Below are 19,705 nucleotides of genomic sequence, written 5' to 3'. Positions count from 1 at the left end.
GAACATTTGATTTTTCTTTGTTGTATTGAGTTTATTGTTGATTACAGATACATTAATTTAAAGCCAATCAAATATTAATTAAGTAATCTATTAATTCAACATGTTGAATTGCCTCTCGACAAATGTCTGATCTGCTGTCCAATATGACTTAATAATGACCAATTAATAAATGATTTGAGGGGTAGAAACATTATTGCTGTCTCTATTTCCTTGTTAGGACAAAATGACTCGTATCTTCCTGTTAATTTACTGATAAGACATCTCAGAAATGTGAGGAAACTATAGGACGTGTACATTAAACTGAGGTACATTGGCTAACATCTCCAAACGTTGATTGGTCCTGAACGGACCCCCTCAGTGACGTCAATAGCATGCGACTGTCTTCGGTTTGTGTATCGGCTGCTGAGCTAACAGCTGCACCAATTGTGTTTTGGTTTTGTTTTATCTCCCATGTGCAGTTATTATGAGGTAAGACATACAAATGCGTTGGCTTTTTTTTTTTTTTTTTTTTCATCCTGTCCGCTCAGCTATCGTTGGCTGTTCAAAACGCAGCTTTACCCCAAACTGTTGTAGCCTGTTAAGCTAACAGCTAGTTAGAAGATCAGCACCTAATGTATGCGGAATGCGCAACCGTTGCGGATGTGGTGCAGAAAAAAATGCGCATCGATGCGACAGAATACAGAAGTCATCGACAGTAATAAAAACGGACAGACTGTTATACAATGCTACACAGTTGTAAACAGTGTTATGTTTTGTTGTTTTATTTCAGCTCTCGAGGCGGTTCTCCGCCTTGAAGGTGCATCTCACTGTATGACAACTGGACGTTTCGATGTAGCTCTTAGTCTGCTCCAGGTGTTCTTACACCGTGTATTTATGTTTTCACTAACATATTAGAATAAATGAAAATAATAGAAATGGATTTAAGTGGCTGTAGCTAGCCATAAAGGTCCATGGACTTTATGCTCTACTTAGACAATATGATAGTATATTTCACTAAGCAGCAACAATGTCTTGATTCAATTGAATATTACTATTAAAAGTCAGTATTTAAGGGTACGGTAACTCCATATTTCCTCATAAATCAGCGTGGGTGGCAGCTGTAGTCAAAGTAGGTTCATAGTCACCGCATACAGTATACTGAAGAGTTGTAATGTCTTTAGCAGGAGGTTCAGTTACACCTTGAACACGTGTTAATGGGGCAGCAGCTGCCAGTATCAGAATTGGCCCACCAGTCAGTTCTGCTGTAAATCAGGTCCGACCCATGACTGAGTACTACGAGGAGGGGGGGCTGCTGTACGAGCAATCACCTCCCATGCACATCAAAGTGGAGTCTCCGGAGGGACCCTTTGGAGGGGGAGCCTCAGAAAACGGCTTCCCCAGGGAGGATGACGACTCGGAGGGTAGCTGTGACCAGAGCAGTGGATTACCTGGGGGACTCCCCTTCAACGTGGTAGTGGTGCATCCCAACATCATGGCACCCGGCATGTCCTCGGATGAACTCTTGTCCATTGAACAAAGTAAGCCTGAATGAGATTAAGACCGTTATGGGAAACTGGGCCATGTGTCAAATCTGCAAAGAGCTACAGTGTTTTGTTTTACCAAAATAAACATTGAGCTCCAGTTTCACTCAAGGAAGACAGAGATAAATTATGGTTTTAGCTCTTATTGCTCTGTGCCTTTCCAAAATGAGTGCTAGTTGTAAATGTTTTGGCTTAGTAGAGTGGAAATAAGACTTGACACTGCAGCACATTTCTCTCCCTCACACAGTATATTTAGCTTCACATGGTGTTTTTTATTTCCCTTTTGGGCTGTTTCTCTCTCTCTCTCTCTCTCTCTCTCTCTCTCTCTCTCTCTCTCTCTCTCCAGACAGAGCTATGTCAGCTGCGCTGGCTGCTAGCGGTGCAGGAAAAAGAAAGAGTCGTTTCAGTGGAGCAGAGCTGGAGGTGTTGGTGTCAGAAGTCACTCGGTGTGAAGGAGAGCTTTTTGGTCCAGCGGGGAGGCTCCGGCGGCGGGAGAGAGAGCGCATCTGGGCAGGGATCCTAGAGAGAGTCAATGCCGTGTCCAGAGTCCCGCGCACCCTTCGCGAGGTAAAAAAGCGCTGGGACGACTTGAAGAGACGCAACGGAGGCAGGCTAGCGGATGCTCGCCACCGCAGCTGTTACCTGCCGTCCAGCAGAGGAGCCTCGATGCTTGGCCGTCCTTCCCAGACTAGCCCCAGACTTTCACAGGCCAGGCAAAAGCAAAGCACCAGACCAAAGCCCAGTTTCCCATGCTTCCCTGACTCTGATACAGGTAAATTAAATAAATGACCTTTTTTGTTGTTGTAGATTCTATACATGCAACTAATATCTACTTCTGTTCACTTGCAATATTTTTTTGCAGGTGTGGGAGTGGAAGGATCAGAGAGAGATGGTTTCGAGAAAGATGAGGACAATCCTGAGCAAGACCGAGAGATGGGAGAATCTGAGGGTGAACCCGGAGAGAACAGCATGGAAGATAAATTGGGATTAGGACTGGGTCTGGGCATAGGACCACACCCTCCATCAGAACGATGGCTGCCTCCTTCCCCCCTCTACAGTGCTCCTTTCCTCAATGGCAGCCCCCAGCCCAGTAGTCCTCAGCCTTCACTTGGAGCACACCAGGGTCCTCTTGAAGCCCCTGTGCGCAGCTCCTGGCTTGAAGATGAGCTACGAGGGTTAGGGGAGGCAGCAATTCAACTGGGAAACCGGGTAGAAAGGAGTCTGCAGGAGTTTGGAGACGGTTTCAGGCAGGACATGAGAACACTTGTCGCTTCGCAAGAGGCATTAGCGTCCAGTCTACAACAAAACAATGTTCTCTTACAAAGGCTGTTAGGAGTGCTTGAGGCCCAGCAACAACCACAGCAACATCGTGTACAACAAGCACACCAATCGCAAACATCTCAACAGCACTTACAGCCAGCTCAGCAGCTACAACACACAGAACCACTGCAGCAGCAACAACACACAGAACCACTGCAGCAGCAGCAGCAACAACAGAGGATTGAAGCACCACTGCAAACACAACATCAGCATGAGCCACATGAAGTACAACAACAGTCACAACAGCACCAAACACAAATACAGCAGCAGCCACAAGTCACACAGCATTCGAATAATCAGTCGGCTGTGGCGGTGGTTCCTGCACCGTCGTCCCCTGACATACATGGCACTTGTACCTCTGAACCGCCCACCAACACAAATGGAAGTGTGCAGAGGCCTCGGCGGGGAAGAGCTGTCGATCACAGGCGCAGGAGACGGCGCTGAGGAGAAAGCACTTAGAAACTCAAAGTGCACGTCGTGCATATTTGGTGTTTAAAAAATGTGACAAGAAATTTTTATCTACAGTATTACTGTAAAAAAAAATGTTATTTGGAGTTTTACTTCAGAACACGTTAGCTTGTCTTCGGAGAGGACTGAAGTGGAAAAGGAAATTAGAAGAGTAAGATAATAGGGTTGCCTTAACATTAGCTTGGTTCCTCAGACAAATGCTAAAAGACTTCCTGCCTTGTGGAGTGACAACTTCACTCATGGGACCTTTAATACCCAGAGAACAACATACTGTAGGTGCTGATATTTAATATGCATGTCACTGTCCATGCCATGCAGTCGAACTGCAAAGCTCATGATGCTCTTACTAGTTCAGTACTGTCTCAATTCTCCTGATTAACTACATTGTCATAAAGTACTCATTATCTGCAGTTGTTACCATATATGGTAGTTATACAGCTATTGTACTTACCTGCTAATGTATGCTTGTGCTTTAACAATTTCATGAGAAAGTCTTCTCCTGTTTTGGTTGGACAATAAAGTTAGACTGTGTTCTGTTCAGTGTGTTTTAAGACAGCCGTGTTACATTTTAAAGTCTTGATAGATTTTTGATGACAAACAGTAAAACCTTCCGACATAAACATCACAGCAGGCATCAGACTTCAATTCATGCGTTTCTGAAATTTAAAAGCATACATAAGTATGTAGGGGCTATTTATTCTAATCGTGCATGCAGTATGATGAATGTGTTTGTAGATAGTTGCAAAGAAACAGCATATGGCCATCATCTACGTAGTTTTGCACAATCTATATTTTGTAGATAGCGACTGTTCCGATGAATTGTAACTAAACTTTAATAAAAGTCAGACGTGGACTGCAAATAAATTCACCCGATCACTTGTGGATTTGTCACATAGCATACAAAAAAGTGAATGCAATGTTGATGGTTATGTTTTAGGTTTACTTATGTTGTGAAGAGGGCGTTTGGTGTGTAGAAACAACAAAACCAGAGCAGTAGTAGAAATTTCAGACGTGAACCAAATGTAGTTGTCAGTAAAATTTGTTTTATTTTGAAAGAGTTGACCGGAAACATTTCTTGTTCGGGCTGGGCTAGGCTAGCATGATCCTTGTGTGTTCTGGACAAGGGGGTGCATGGGGGAAACATGGCCGCCGTAGACCCGTCGGAGTCTCCAAAACGACAGAAATCCCCTGCGGAGGAGGTGGAAACATCTGGGCAGAAGACTGATGCGGTGGAGTCAGGATGCGGCTTGAATCAGACAGATGAGGCAACACATAATAAACCCGCGAGGAGCCCTGCTGATGAGCAGAGTGTGGGTAACGACGGCTCTTGTGTTGCCAGCCATTCTGAGGTTAGTGTCGAGTCCGGTGCTGGAGCCAAAAAAACGACATGCAATTCACTGGAGGACTTAACATCGGCTGAAAAAATGGCCGAGGCTCGTGGCAGCGACCGACGGGCTTTCGACTGGTCCGAAACCGAAGACGACGACCAGGAGGCGAAAACACACACGGAGGGAAATGATGAGTGTGGTATGCTAACGTTAATGTTTTTCTTTACGGTTAGCTTTAGCCTCCGGGCTAACCTGAGCTGTAGCGCTCACTACCGGTACAGGAGTCAACTCTGCTAAATGTAATCACCATAACAATATCGGCTAGCTTCCCGCCCTCGGGCTGTGATCTAACGTTACACCTAACGTGGGAGGCTGTGCGCGTCGCGTGCCGTTATCTGGATGGGTTTGCATACTGTTTAATATCTGTTCGCTAAGTTATTATTGTGATGTGCGTTTCTCTTCCAGACCCCAGTGATGCCACGGAGGGCGCTGGAGGGACGCAGCGGGACACACGCGTTGTCCATAAAATGACGGCTAACGCGGAGCAGATCGTTGAGAAGGAAACGGGACCGGTGGGAGAAGTCGACGTGGTGGAGGATGAGGAGCAGGCAGACAGACAAGAGGACGCCACTTCGACAGCTAAGCCCAAAAAGTGCCGTTTGATGTGCAAGGAGTGCGGCAAGAGGTTCACCCGCCGCGAGACGTTCAACCTCCACCGGCACTTTCACACGCACGAGGACGAGCTCACGCCCCTCACCTGTAAAGAATGCGGCCTTACCTTTCAGCACCGCAGCAGCCTCATCAAACACAGAAATGAACATAAAGAGAAGGAGGAGCTGCTGGTTACCCCGAAGAAGGAGACGCAAACGAAGGCGGAGGGTCGCTTTAAATGTGCAGAATGTGAGCTGGTCTTCTCCACGGTGGACAAGCTGAGGGACCACAACTGCTGCAATGTCGTCGACAAGCCTTACCACTGCCCGCTCTGCCGCCAAGAGTTCCAGTTTAAGGTGTCCGTCACGAAGCACATGATGCTCCACTCCCAGGAGAGCATCTTTACGTGCCAAGAGTGCAGTCAAACGTTCCCCAACAGCATGGCCCTGCGCTACCACCAGCGATGTCACGCCGCCCTGAAACCCTTCGAATGCCCCGAGTGCGGCTTGGTTTTCAAACACTACTCCGTCATGGAGGACCACCGACGCAAGCACACGGACAACATGCGCTCTCACCTGTGCAACATCTGCGGGAAGACCTTCAAGTACAGCAGCCTCCTCCATCAGCATCAGTACCTGCACACCGGCCAGAAGCCCTTCCGCTGCCCCGAATGTGGTAAAAAGTTTGCCTTCGCCCAGAACATGAAGGCACACTGCCGCCAGCACAGACTGCGCAAAAACAACCCCACCGCCGAGCAGCCCGGCAAGGCAGCACCGACGTCGGCGCAAGAGGCGGTCAGAGGGCCGGGAAAAGAGAACGCACACCAGAGCGACGAGCTGAAACGCACTTTCAACTGCCCCCTTTGTCCCCAGACCTACTTGTTACCGGCTAACCTGAGGGCCCACATGCTTGTTCACGAGGCAGAGTATGAGACGCTGGAGAGGACACCCAAACCCCCAAAGGACAATAACAAGGACTGGGATAAAGGACACACCTGTCCCCACTGCCCGTCTGTCTATCGTGATGAATCTAGTTTAAATATGCACCTGTTAAGTGTCCACAAGTCTGTAGCACAGCATTTAGAAAAGGCGGCAACGCCACCTAAAATTCAATTCACTCCGTTAAGCAGTGAGAATGTACAGGGGAGGTGGGGAAGCGATGGCATCAGTGTTAAGTCGTACAAGTGCTCCGAGTGCGGAAAAACCTTCCGCCACCGCTCAGTGTTAGAGCTGCATATGCGCATACATTCCAAGGACAAGCCGTACCAGTGCAAAGTGTGCGGCAAGGGCTTTAGATTCGGTAGCTACTTGCAGCAACATCTCATCATCCACACCGGCAAGAAGCCGTACAAATGTCCCGACTGCGGGAAGGACTTTGCCTTCCTGCAGAACATGAAAACGCACCAAAAGCTGCATCAGGAGAAACCGTTCCGCTGCACCAGCTGCCGCAAAGGCTACAGCGACGAGACCCAACTGCAGCACCACATGATGTCGCACAATGGTGACAAACCGCATAAGTGCGACCTGTGCGACAAGAGCTTCGGGTTGGCCTACCTGCTCCGGGACCACATGAACACACACACGGGGGACCGGCCTCATCGCTGCGACGAGTGTCACAAGAGCTTTTCTTGGTTCAGCAGTCTGCTCGTGCACCAGAAGATCCACTCTCGCAAGCGGCAGGGTTTCAGCCAGTATAATTCTTCCCCGCTGGGTGCTAGGATGAGAGGCAGAGGCAGCAGGGGGAGGAGAGGGGGGAGGCTCATGTGGGGCTGGTCTCGACCTTTGGGAAGTTCCGGGATGGTCAGCCCTCAGCAGTCTCCGTATCCGGTTTCTGCACTGAGAGACGGCGAGTTGCACAGGAGGGCGGTGCAGCCGCAGCCGCCCGTGCTGGCGCCTCGCATGGACGTACAAGGCAGACAGCCGAAGGAGCCGTGGCTGTCGGAGCTCCACCCTCAGCCGGTGCAGTGGAAGGTGGACGGCGGAGAGGTGATGCCCGTCCCGTCGTCGCAGCATGCGGCTCCACAGCAGACCCAGTTTGACGGCCCGCCGCAGCCCGTCCTGCAGCAGCACCATCAGAGGGGCCCGGGCTGGGCAGATAGCCCTTTGATAACTCAATCGGGCCCCACGTCTGCTCAGAGCTCAGAGTCGTCACACATGAAAGAGAGTGCAGCTGCTATCGTCAGCTCCCTCATGACAGCCGTGCCCAACAAATCCAGCACGTCGACAGTGAGTGACACGGAGCAGCATAGGCAGCACAAGCCTGTTACTTGGGGCAACACACACGCGTCCACGGTGCTCGCTTCCGCCAGCTGTTTGCCTCACGATTTTTCTATTCCTTCTTACATAGATGGGGCAGCTCTGTGGAGCATCAGACCTTCTCTGCTTGCAAATTCACAGAGCTCTCTGAATAAGCTTGGTCAAGAGCTTCAGCTGCCAAGATGGGCAGTTGCCCCAGTGTCGATACAAAGGGAGCCGTCCACACCTCCGAAGAAAGAGGACGCTGGAGGGTGGGACATTAGCAATCCTCAAGTAATGCCGTTGACTGTTAGCCAGCCAGAGAAGTCGTGGAACGGCTGTGAGCTGCAGAAGCAGTGGGTTTCAGGCTTAGCCGGCGTGTCCACCTCAGCTCAAATAGACCAAAGCGGTGCTATGTCAATTTCAACTCCCGTTTCTCACGGGGTCGGTAGCACCTTGTGGGACATACCGACACCACCGGGAATTCCAAAGACTATAAACCCTGAGAAATTAGTAAGTACTCAAGATTTTCAGCTGCAGCAAAAGCAGGTGTCATCCGCCTGGGCCAATGTACAGAGTCACGCCACGACACGGAAGGTTCCCATCTCCATTCAATACGAGCCTCATCGTTTTAGTCACGGGTTGGGAACGCCAGTGTGGAGCTTCCAAAGTAACCGAACGCTGCTCACTGGGCAACTCAAGCCCGGGAATGGACCGGAGCTGCAGCAACAGCCGATGGTAACAGGCACTCAAATAATCATCAATCAGCCGCCTCCTTTTTTCACTCCTCCACTTGCCCCGCTCCCTCCTCTCGCTTTGCCCGGCCCGCACCCTCTTCACTCGGTCACACTTTCAAGACCCCCGCCCCCAAATATTTTTTTCACACCACAGGCGGTTATGAGCGAAAGGCCACACATAACACAGACCCTGCCCCTACCTCAGCTCGCCCCTCGGACAGAACCTCACAAACTTGGACCCCGTTTGCCTTTCGGCCCAGAACGGCTTCTCCAGTGCATGATATGTGGGTGTTCTCTTCCCCGGGAGCTAGATCTACAAATGCATTATTTGCAACATGCACAAGGAGAAATATGACATTTCTACACTAGCACCAAGACTTAGTTGTGTGTTTTTTTAGATAATTTTTACTGAGTGGAACTTCATTTATTTGCCCCTTACTTGTGCAGTTTGAGTGGATACAATAAAAAAAGATTTAGTCTGCACACTTAAATCACATTTCAAGTTGTTCAGCTTCAAATTAGACTCCACAGGGTGTTTGTAATAAAGGGTGTATAAACATGCCATTAAATTAGTTTCACCATCTTTTTAAATGCATATACGTTAGCCAAATAACCGGTTCACGGTGTGCAGATTCATGGGGTTCTATGCTCTGTTTCGTTTACTGCAGACAGCATTTAGATATGCATAATATTAGTACTTTTATAGTTCTGTTCATATGTCCTGAACCATTTTAACTGTTTCTTCATGTACAGTATACTGTGTGCCTTTTATGAGTACAGTCTGCATGTCTGCTGTCTTGGTATTCTAGGCCTAGTTTGTGCTTAAGGTAGACTCAACAATGTGACCTCACTCCCAGAACACAAAGCAACTCTTTCTAAGATACCGTAAAGAAAGTGTTTGCTTTTGAGGAGGAGAGGCTGGGGGTGTGTCAGAACGTAACAGTCGACCGCTGACTGCATGTTGGGAAGCACCTGTAGTCACGGTGCTATTGGCCCGGGTCCCAATATTTCACAAGTAAAGTTCTCAACATGGTCAATTTTGTCAAAGCGGAAGTCAGTGTAAACAAAATGTGACAGTTACATGTAAAGGTCATTTCACAGTAAGCGTTCTCTGTTAATTGAACAGTGATTATTGATAACGGGGGGGAAAGTGTCATTACAAAATGATTGACAACACCGTTGTCAAATAGTGAATTTTGCATTTATGTGAAGATTTGTCAGTAATATTTATCAAATTGACGAGACGAACTGATGATTTTAAACAGATTCTGGGTGGCAGTACTTGGCACCTACTGTAAACCGATGAGTACCATGTAATGTGTATCTCTTTCCAGAATGACTATTTCAGATTGGAATGTACCCATATTTATAAAGCGAAGTCCACTTTTGAGTACAATGCAATGTATTTTTTGTGAATACTGAATGATTTCATTTCATAACTGTAGATTTAGTGCAGAATCCAATCTCCTCTGTTATGATAATGGCAACTAAGTAGCTTTGGGGGCCCAATAATTGACTGAAAATCACTACTACTACATTACTACTGTAAAATAAACACACGGTCCATTTGTACAAAAAAAAAAGAACCGTCCCTGTGTGTCTTAACATTCAGCGTCTTAAGTTTTAAAAAAAAACATGTGCCCTTCTACCTCTATCCACTGTTTTAGCATGGAACGAAATAGAAATTTCCCCATGATGTCTACATATTGGATTGAATAAAACTTGCCTTTGATTAAAACGTTGTGTCGAGCAGTACTTGTTAGGGAGGTTCAGGGTTAAGCTTCAACATTTTAACATCTGTATAATGGAGCACTCATTCATGCAAAAAGGAAACCACAAACAAACAAAAGGATTAAATCCTAGTTTGGAAAGTTTTTATATTCTAAATTCTACATCAACTTCTACATTTGGTCTGCGAAGAGAATGGACGTAAAGAGGAGTGACATGGAGGGTGTCGAGTACCGTTATCAAGTAGGAAGAAGTTGTGGGTAGTTCTGAATTTGTTTGTGGAAAAAATGCAGAAAGTATGCATCAAGACCGATGAAGGCAAATTGTGATTAATAATTTGGCATTTTCTCTTTGAAATGTAGCTTGTGTGGAGGAAGAACACAAATGCTCTGCAGCGTCACTTTCATTTATCTGGTAAATTGGGAGTGGAATCCCTTACACCAAATCCTAATTATTCAGTATAATTAAGTGTATTTCACTCTAGTGGAAAGCTATTCTGTAACTATAACACTATGTTAATTTACTTTCTGTATTTTATTTACATAACAACCTAATGTGCCCACAACACTGTCTGAAGGAACCTCACCAGAAAGTTTTTCTCTCAGATAATATGAATATTATAATATAAATAATTTACTATATATTTGATGTGTTGTTGAGGTCAGTATGAACAAAAGAAAGACACAAAAATGTGTTTCATATGCATTGTTAACTTTACATGGAGAACGTTAGAAGCTCAGTCTGTTTATTTCCTAATTGACAATCATATATTTCACATTCAGACTTTGTTTAGTGAGTGGGCTCCATGCTGGATTCGCTGCAGGGCCATCGTCTTTCTTGAAGGAAACAAACAGAAGAAGAAGAAGAATCCACTTCCGGCCAGGGGATGCACGCGCAACCACACAGCGCTGCATGTGTGTGTAACAGCTAGCTGTGTTCACTATCACTCGCGTTGCTAGAAACATTACATGATGCTGCCTTGTTGTGCAGAAACGGACTAGATTGACAGACTCGTTTTTCCCCGTTCTTTCTCACCTGGCTTACTGCTTACAAGACAAAACTCAGGCCAAGCAAACCGTGGCGCTGTGATGCTAACGAGCACTAGCTAGAGTAAGCTAGCGTTACACAAACACTCCAAGATGGACGGAGCTGCTGCCTCGGCGATCAAAGAGGACGGAGCAACAAACAAACCCGACGATGGAGACGCAGCATCTGGAAACAACGTGTTTCCATCCGCCGAGGACTCCGCTGATCGTAAGTATCCAGTAGTGGTCACTTAGATAAACATGAACGTCGTTAGCACTAGCAATACACCAGCAGTATGGTACAGGCGTGGTGACCTCCTACACCAACTTCACCGCAGGCACAGGACAATATAATGCTAAATAAATGCTTTATTTTCGGGTAATGCATAACGCGTTGCAGTAACTTGCATAGGTATCCACCCCTGGCCTTTTGACTACTTCATGTGCATGGATGCAGAGTCCTGTGTATTGAATTAACCTAGCAACAGCCCACGCTCGTGCTTAAACCTTTAGTGGGTTTGAGGTGTGTTAGCAGTAACGCACTGCATCATGGGGCTTTCTTATACATTTAGTAACCTCCACACATGCTGTAGTTAAGTGTATGTATGAGGATGCAGGTTCACTCTGACCTGTCCTGCTCATGCTTTCCCAACAATGTTCACCTTGAATTTCTGACCCAAATACTCTTTTATTTGTAAGTTTAGCTTCATGAGCTGCTACCTACAATGACTGGCAGAAACAAACTCCTGGTTTCTTGTAGATTATACTGTATTCAGGCAGCTCCTGTGTATGCTAAATTAGTATGCCCTTTACATCACATTTTGAATGGTAATGAAAGGTACAAATGGTGTCAATAAACTCAATAGTGTTTATTAAATACCCCTTTTTATTTCAAATGATGAACAATGGTAACTGAAGTATTTGTCTGTTTGTTGTAAGACGTGGTTGTATAACTCCTGGCCGGCCAACATTACCTAAATACTCTCATATGATGTTTTGATTAGATTAAGCCGGGGTCATAACGACACTGAGTCTTGATTGTGCGTAAAGCTTCCAAATGGGGTTGTGTTGTTAAACCTGAGTCTTATAAACTCTCTGTGGGATTAGTGCACATGGACAACCCACAGATGTTTGAGAAATTAATAAATCATAGTATTCTGATTGTTTCACACTGGCAACCTAAACAATAATGAAACCGGGGGAAGGGAGTTTTTTCCATTGCATGGCAATGGGGAAAACAAAAAAAAGCATTTCCTGTTTTTGAAAAGAGAACAATAACCATATAATAATAACAATAATAGTTTTGTGGCGTCTATTTTTGTTGTTAGGCAACAGGCAACAGTGTTCTCGCTACTTTAACTGCTTGCACTCCAAACATATTGTGTTCTCTGTCTAAGATGTGAATGTCAAAAGCCACTTGAAGGCAGTACCACAATATGTTGAATGTTGCGTCCTCTCCTACTTTAGTGGTGTGATCCCAGACTAAAGGTCCAACCTAGATCTGCGGTCCATCACTATTCCTTTTTTAATAATTCTGTAACTAGGGCTGGTGTATGCCATAAGTTTTTATTGTGAAATCAGGTTTGCAGTGAAGAAACTCAATGTTTTTCTTTCACAGCCCTCTGGTGAAGCACAATGTATTCCAATGTGAGGCTTTGGTAACATTTGACTTTTTAAGAATGCAATCCTATCAAACAACGAGTAATAAACTTCACAGACGTCTTTTGGCTAAAGCGCTGTATCTACTAGCCCCTCTGTAATAGTATTTTTATGGATGTTGTTATATATCCAGAACTCAATTGTCTCCTCTTGATTATATTGTAAACTCTAATCACCTTTTAAAATAAAGATATGATTTGCACCTGTGTTTTTGTGATTTTATTTTCTTATTTTATTTTCTGTCTTTTCGTTCTCTGGAAGCAGGAGTGGCTTTGACCTCCTATTTTCCCCTTTTCTATTTTTAGGGGTTTTCTGCTGTCGTGCTTGTGGAGAAGGCTTCAGGGAGGAGGCAGCATACTTGGAGCATCGGCACCAGCACCCACAAGAAAGCACGTATTTAGACATCCAATCAGATGGTTTACACCATGCGGAAAAGGACAATGAACCAAATAACTTCTGCACTCGGTGTTCACTATCGTTTCTTGAACCGAGTGAATTTTTGTCGCATATGGAGAAGAACCACGGTCAAACCTCTCAAAAGGAGTCTAGTCTTCAGTTAAATTCCGGGATAACAAAGCAACAACACACCTATGAATGTCCAGACTGTGGGAAATGTTACGGTGTGTTTGGACACTTCCTCAACCATCAGCGCTCACACAGACAAGCCTCAAAATCCGTTTTTCATGACCTGGAACATTTGAAAAAGAAGTCGTTCCAGTGCGAGTCCTGCGGGCGGAATTATTCTCGTGCTTCAGCTCTCGATGCACACCGTCGTTGTCATGAGGAAAAGTTGGTTAAGTCGCGAAACAAAAGTTCAAGCGACGCAATCCACACGGAGGAGTCGAGCGTTGAAGCCAAGCCCAGCGAAAACCAGACGGTCAATACTCCTGAAAAGACTTTCACGTGTTCGTGTGGTAAAGCTTTTACCGCTCTGATGCGCCTAAAAACGCATCAACGATTCAGCCGCAACAGTCAATGCTCTCCAGAAGAGATGAAAGACAAACCAAAGAAAAGCTGCAGTGCGTTTTACTGTAGTGAGTGTAAAAAGTCTTTCAGCGGCCACATTGCCCTCTTCAACCATCAGCGGTGGCACACGAATCCCTCAAATGATCCTGCAAACAGGTTCCCGTGTGAGGAATGTGGAAAGGTGTTTCGGACTCAAACGTTCTACTTCAGGCATCAGCGCATGGCGCACAGCGACGAGACCGCGGCCAAGTCGTTTCTTCATCAAGTGTGTCAGCTGCAGAAGAAGGCGTTTGCATGTAAAGATTGCGGGCTGAAGTTTTCCAGGGCCTCGGCGCTTCACTCCCATCAGCTTCATCACACGGATGTTTTCAAAGAAACTGAGAAGGAGGCTCAGACGCAGAGCTCTCTGCTACCTCAACAGGAGACTTTGGAAAGCGTGAGAAAAGAGGCTGAGCAGGACACGGTGCAATCAGAGAACGTGCTTTCTACCAGTATGGAGGAAGAAGAAGAAGAAGAAGATGTGCATGTAAATGTAAATGAGACTGATGAAGATGTGGACAGTTATGACCCCGGGGACTTCAATGTGCAGGTGATCAGTGCAAGCGAATCTGAGGATGATCCCGTCCAAGACCCGAATCCTGATCTGGAGCTGCTGTGTGAATCGGATCAGGAAGTAAGAGACGACGGCGACGCTGGATTTTCCACCAGTCGTCTTGTTTCAAAAGCAGAGATGGATTTGAAAATTGTGGAAATTGACTTTGAGCAAACCGACGAGCAGTGCGCTCTGATGGCGAGCGAAGCCGAGAACGAAACGACGGGGGAGAGATTCGATTGTCCGGAGTGTTACCGCTGGTTTTCTAGCGCTTCATCGCTGCGCGTTCACAGAATGTGGCACGGCGTTCGTAAGAGAAAACAGCAGACTCAAGGTCAGTCGGTGGCAGTTCACACGTGCGACACATGTGGCCACGAGGCCGATAGCTACGCAGCACACTGCAGTCACGTTCAACAGCACAAGACTCAAAACATAAGTGATGATGATGATGATGAGGCAGAGGGATTAGAGAAGAAACATCTGGCGTGTAATGAGTGCGGTAAACGCTTCACACGGTTGTCTGCTTTAGTCTCCCATCAGCTGCAGCATCCCAAAAGAAAACAATTCCAGTGCCCAGATTGCATGATGTCTTATTCGCACGCAGCTAGCTTGTTTAACCACATGAGAAACTGCTCCGCACAAAAAAAGGAGAATATTTCTGTCATTAAGAAAGAATACAATCCAAAGAAAACCCTTCTAGGCCCAAAGATTTATCACTGCGAGCAGTGTGGGAAGGGTTTCTGGTCTCTTGGAGCTTACTCTCACCACAAGCAAAGTCAGACTCCGTGTACAGATTTGAGGCTCAGCAAAGGTGCCGCGGGATCTTTGCACTCCGTTAGTAGACACCCACGCTTCAAGGTCCCGTGTCCCGTGTGCGGTAGAAAGTTCCGTCACAAGGGCATCATGGCGTTGCACATGCGAATACACGAAAACGGAGATCACAAATGTGAGCTCTGCGACAGGTCGTTTCGTCTTTTCTCGAGCCTCCTGAGACACCAGGTCGTGCACAGCGACCAGTTGCTCCCGCCGCCCATCAAGTCTTTCCAGCATCAGGTGGAGCAGTTGAAGAAGAACACGTACAGCTGTCCCGACTGCGGGAAGCTGTTCTCACGGGCCAAAGCGCTTCAGTTTCACATGAAAAGCCACGGGTACGAGACCGGGCACTCGCCGCCATCGCCGAGGTCTGCCGTCGCGCTGGAGGATCTGCAGTGTGCAACGTGCCGCGCGCATTTCAACAACAAGGCCTCTTTGAGGGCCCATCAAAAGCTTTGCATTAAAAGAGACCGCCAAGTAGTTTGTACGACAGAACCCGTAGAAAATAGCGACACGCTAACATTGCACAAAAATAGCTTGAATGTGACACAGGAAATAGCAGTACATACTGAAGTAAAGAATGAAATGGACAGCGGGGCGCTAAAGATGGAAATTCAAACGCATGAAGGCAACTTAAACAACCCAAGTATAACCAATTTAAAATACAAATGCAAAAAGTGTGACAGAAGCTTTTCAGTGGTCGGGGCTTTGAATTTTCATAAAAGAGTTCACGCTGAGGGTCACAAATCTGTAGCTAAAGGAAAACTGGCCATGCTTAAGAAACCTAAACAGGAAGAGCCGAGCAAAGGACTATTTCACTGCTCAGAATGTGGCCGTCGGTTTATGTCCAACGCGGCCCTCGGCTCCCACAAAAGATGGCACAAAGAAAAGAAATTTCCGCTGTCCACGATAAAAGATGACGATTTGAAATCCGTTAGCCACAAGACAGAAGACGGACCTTTCCAGTGCCACAAATGTGGCAAACAGTTTTTTAACCGTCTTGTTCTCCAACGTCACCAGATATTTAATCCTCCGTGTCAAACCAAAACGGTGCCACACACTGATTCAAAGATAAATGCTGAGAGCCAGTTTCCATGTCCAGAATGTAACAAAACCTTTGAGCAGGGTTCGCTTCTCGCTGCCCATTATGAAAACGAGCATAGAAACGCTGCAGATCACCAAGTCCCAGAACAGCTGGATGTCAGCTTGAATGGGAGTGAGTCCACGTCGTCGACGCTGAAGCCGAGAGCCCACCAGTGCCCCCTCTGCTCGATGACCTTTGCGAAAGCCAGAGGTCTGCGTGCCCACAAATGGCAGGCCCACTCGAAGAGGACGAAAGGTAAAAACAAGGCTCTTCTGGGGATTAAAACGGAGTCCATTGCCTCAAGCGGTGAGGTGACACAGACGGAAGGCAACGCTACAGTGCCGGGGAACAACACCCCTGTTGGCAGAGGGAAGAAGAAAGTCCGATCAGACCCCCCATTTGTGAAATTTATCTCATGCCTCGACTGTGGGAAGCAGTGCAGCTCTCCAGGCGTCCTCCTCGACCATAAGAAAGTGTGCCTGGAGATGAAGTACGACTCTAAACGGGAGATCCAGAATCCTGAAAGCACGGCTGAGCTTTCCCAACCTCTCAGCCGCCTGTCGGAGCACACGGCCAAATGCCTCTTCAAGTGCGATAAGTGCGGCAAAGCTTTCCAAACCGAGGGACAACTGGGGGCCCACAAGACCAAGGCAAAGAGCCGGCCTTATTGCTGCGCCCTGTGCTGCCACGGCTTTTGGACGGAGAACCAGCTGCAGCAGCACCTCGCCTGGCACGACGAGGTGCGCTGTCGTCTCCCCAACGAGGTCCGCTTAAGGCTCAGCGCCGCCATGACCTCAAAGCCTTTAAAACCCAGCGGCCCCTCTGCTGACACCGGTAGGACGTCCTCCACGCCTAAATCAGACAGCCCGTCACAAAGTAGCCATAAGTGCCAACATTGTGGCAAAGCCTTTCTGTCACCGACTGCGTTACAGAAACACGAAACCCAGCACTGTAACAATGACTCGTATCACTGCTCCATCTGCCCCAGGACCTTCAGCGAGATACAGGACCTCATTGATCATCACCAGGAGTGTGTCGGCGATAACAAAGGGCAGAGTGATGCCCCCGCTGCTGTCTCCTCAGGAGATACCGATGGCCTTACGTGCCTTGAATGTGGAACTACTTTTTGTCAAGAAACCGATTTGCACCGGCACTATATTGAACATGCCCGAGGAGAATATCTGATCATACAACCTGTAAAGGACTGAAGTGAAGACACTGTAGATTGTGTTGTTGTTTTTTGGAGGCGGGGTTCTTCTGGAGGTTGCAAAACTACTTAAATATGTTAAGCTACAAAATTCCTTGTTAGAAATGTGTTTAGGCTGAGTAGAAACATGCTTTCCCTCTTTTATTTCTGGATTGTTTGAGATTCTTTATTATTTTCCTTTACACTGGATTAGTATATGTAGAAATGTTTAAGAATGAACTCTTTTTATAAACTGTTGAAATGTCACAATGATAGTTTAGAGCCACTATTTGATTTGAATAGACCCATCATGAGGTAATCTCTTTGAGAATTACTGGCCGATTTTATGGTAGTTCATATCGAGATATATCGAAAAAAATATTTGGAGACATTTATGCATGTCCATGTTTGTCCTCAAAATGAATAGCATTGCTGACACACTACTTATTTTAACATTTTTGAAGACGATGAACGATTCTGCACGGCTAATATATACTAATTTAGCTTGTGCCACTGTGAAAGCCTGAGGTTTGGCAGATAGAAGACAAAATATATCAAACTCAACCATGTGCGCTGCTGATGTGAATTGGTAAAAAGAAAAGCCAACATTGCAGCCATTCACTACCATAAAACAAATGTAACAATCAAATAGTATGTAACACACAATACATTTAGCATTGATTATGTATAAGCTCCCATGTTCTTTCCTTTTCAGTGTTATATTTCTAAAAATATTCATTACTTTAACTAAAATAGTGTTTTCCTTCATATAGGTTAGTTGTTAGTTTACTTTATTTGTCTTGTGCAAGAGATGTTACTTTGATATATTAATTTATGAAAAGCTGTTCTTTCCCCGAGATGACCAATATACCCGTTGACTACTCGTTTAACATGCTGTTTCTAAAACAAAGGAAAAATAGTGCTCTAAAAAGTGAAATAAATTGATCCATTTCTGCGTAAATAACTGTGTTGTGTGATTCATTTAACCTCTATTTCGTCGATCTGCATGTTTGTGGTGGACTTATTAGTCTGGTTTGTTGTTAAAACATATGTACTGGCTGTGTATTGGGTTATTGACAAGTAATGTTTAGTTTATAAGAGAAGGGACAGTACAAATCAATAAATGCACATAGTAAACAAATACTAGAATTGGCCAAAAAGTTTGTTTTTCACCTGAAGTTCCTGGCCAAGGTGTTACAAAAGGCTTCTTAAAATCCATCAAAACAGTAACAAAAACAGGGCATCTAGTTTATACTTTAAAAGTAGCTTTGCAAACTAGCAGGGCATGTAAATCATCAGAATTGCGTTTAAATATATCATTAGAAAGTCATCTTATGACCAAAGTTGCATGAAAATGGCCTCATGGAGAAGTTTTAGTTTTGTTCATTTATCACTACAAAATATCCGTCTTTACATTGAAGTTAATTGATGAATTATAAACCTCCAAAGTAAAAAAACAACATTAAATTAGCCAATTGATGATGCTATTTACTTATTCTGTCTTTAAGTTAAGTTTCAAGTTTCCTGCTGTAATATTTTAAATGTCCTGTTTTGAGTGGCTTAATAGATGATTTAATGAGCAAAGCTCTGAGATTGAAATGATGTTAGTAGTTAACACCCGACTCAACACTTCACTCGTGATTGCCCCCCCCTCCCCCCACACACACACCTGTGAACGAAGAGAAGAAACCCAACTCAGTCTTGTAAGTGTTACCTGCTAAAATGAAACCAGGCTCTTTCTGAATCTGCAAAAATTCAGCTGGAACATCATTGAAAAAACTAGTTTATTCATAAAAGCAGAAGATACATGCTAGTTTATTTTATATACTGTACAATAACTTGAAGTTCAAATTGTTGTGCATGAAACGACTATCTGTACTTGTAAAAATTCTAATTTGGTCTTTTTTTTTTTTTCTCCTTTTCTAGTCGACCAGTACAGCATTGCATGCAAGGATTGTGGACTGAGGTTTACACACTGGGACGTCTTCAAGACTCACCTGCACCAGCATGCCCTGGAAGAGGAGCAGGAGCAGGAGGAGGAGGAGGAGGCTCAGACGGGGGACAACACGAGTCCTGCAGCAGAACTGTATTCTGGGAGAGTAGGCGATGGAGAAAACACAGGTGGGGGCCCGGGTGGTGATGCAGATGGGTGGGAACTGAGCCGTTTATTCCAGACAAACCCATCAAGCTTAGCACAAGGTGCCACACCCGAGACAAGCAAGCTACCTGGGAAGATGCACGCTTGCTTGGTCTGTGGGAAGGTTTATACATACAAGGTTTCATTCCGAAAACACCTAAAGCTGCATGAAAAAGAGTCGTCTACACCAAAGAGTTCAGAGTCCAGTGTTCCGATTTTGACCAACTATCAGTGTCCAGAATGTGGGTTGTCATTTA

At 45.8% G+C, this 19,705-nt stretch overlaps 3 protein-coding genes across 5 annotated transcripts; all 3 read left to right on the top strand.

The window, feature by feature from the left end:
* The first annotated feature begins 381 nt into the window (after positions 1–381).
* On the top strand, positions 382–4,116 carry LOC306700261 (uncharacterized protein). 3 transcript variants are annotated; one of them, XM_079165227.1, is made up of 4 exons: positions 382–468; positions 1,161–1,517; positions 1,867–2,292; positions 2,383–4,116. In XM_079165227.1, the coding sequence occupies exons 2-4, from the start codon at positions 1,262–1,264 to the stop codon at positions 3,282–3,284; spliced, it is 1,584 nt and encodes a 527-aa protein (XP_079021353.1). In that variant the 5' UTR covers positions 382–468; positions 1,161–1,261; the 3' UTR covers positions 3,285–4,116. The 3 variants fall into 3 exon arrangements, with proteins under 3 accessions (XP_079021353.1, XP_079021352.1, XP_079021351.1); XM_079165226.1 differs by having other exon boundaries at positions 395–468; positions 770–1,517; XM_079165225.1 differs by having other exon boundaries at positions 416–468; positions 1,253–1,517.
* Positions 4,117–4,450: 334 nt separating this feature from the next.
* Positions 4,451–9,895, top strand: LOC306700415 (uncharacterized protein; the record flags this gene model as incomplete). Its single annotated transcript, XM_079165433.1, has 2 exons — positions 4,451–4,835; positions 5,102–9,895. 2 exons carry the CDS (start codon positions 4,451–4,453, stop codon positions 8,611–8,613), a joined length of 3,897 nt encoding a protein of 1,298 aa, XP_079021559.1. The 3' UTR covers positions 8,614–9,895.
* Positions 9,896–10,889: 994 nt separating this feature from the next.
* LOC306700294 (uncharacterized protein) lies at positions 10,890–18,230 on the top strand. Its single transcript, XM_079165283.1, has 2 exons — positions 10,890–11,240; positions 12,976–18,230. The coding sequence occupies exons 1-2, from the start codon at positions 11,126–11,128 to the stop codon at positions 17,331–17,333; spliced, it is 4,473 nt and encodes a 1,490-aa protein (XP_079021409.1). The 5' UTR covers positions 10,890–11,125; the 3' UTR covers positions 17,334–18,230.
* Positions 18,231–19,705: the final 1,475 nt, after the last annotated feature.

The sequence above is a fragment of the Pholis gunnellus genome, assembly GCF_910591455.1.
Source record: "Pholis gunnellus genome assembly, chromosome: 8".
Lineage (NCBI taxonomy): Eukaryota > Metazoa > Chordata > Actinopteri > Perciformes > Pholidae > Pholis > Pholis gunnellus.
Note: the sequence above shows the minus strand (reverse complement) of the source record. Positions and strands in the feature narration are given on the sequence as shown.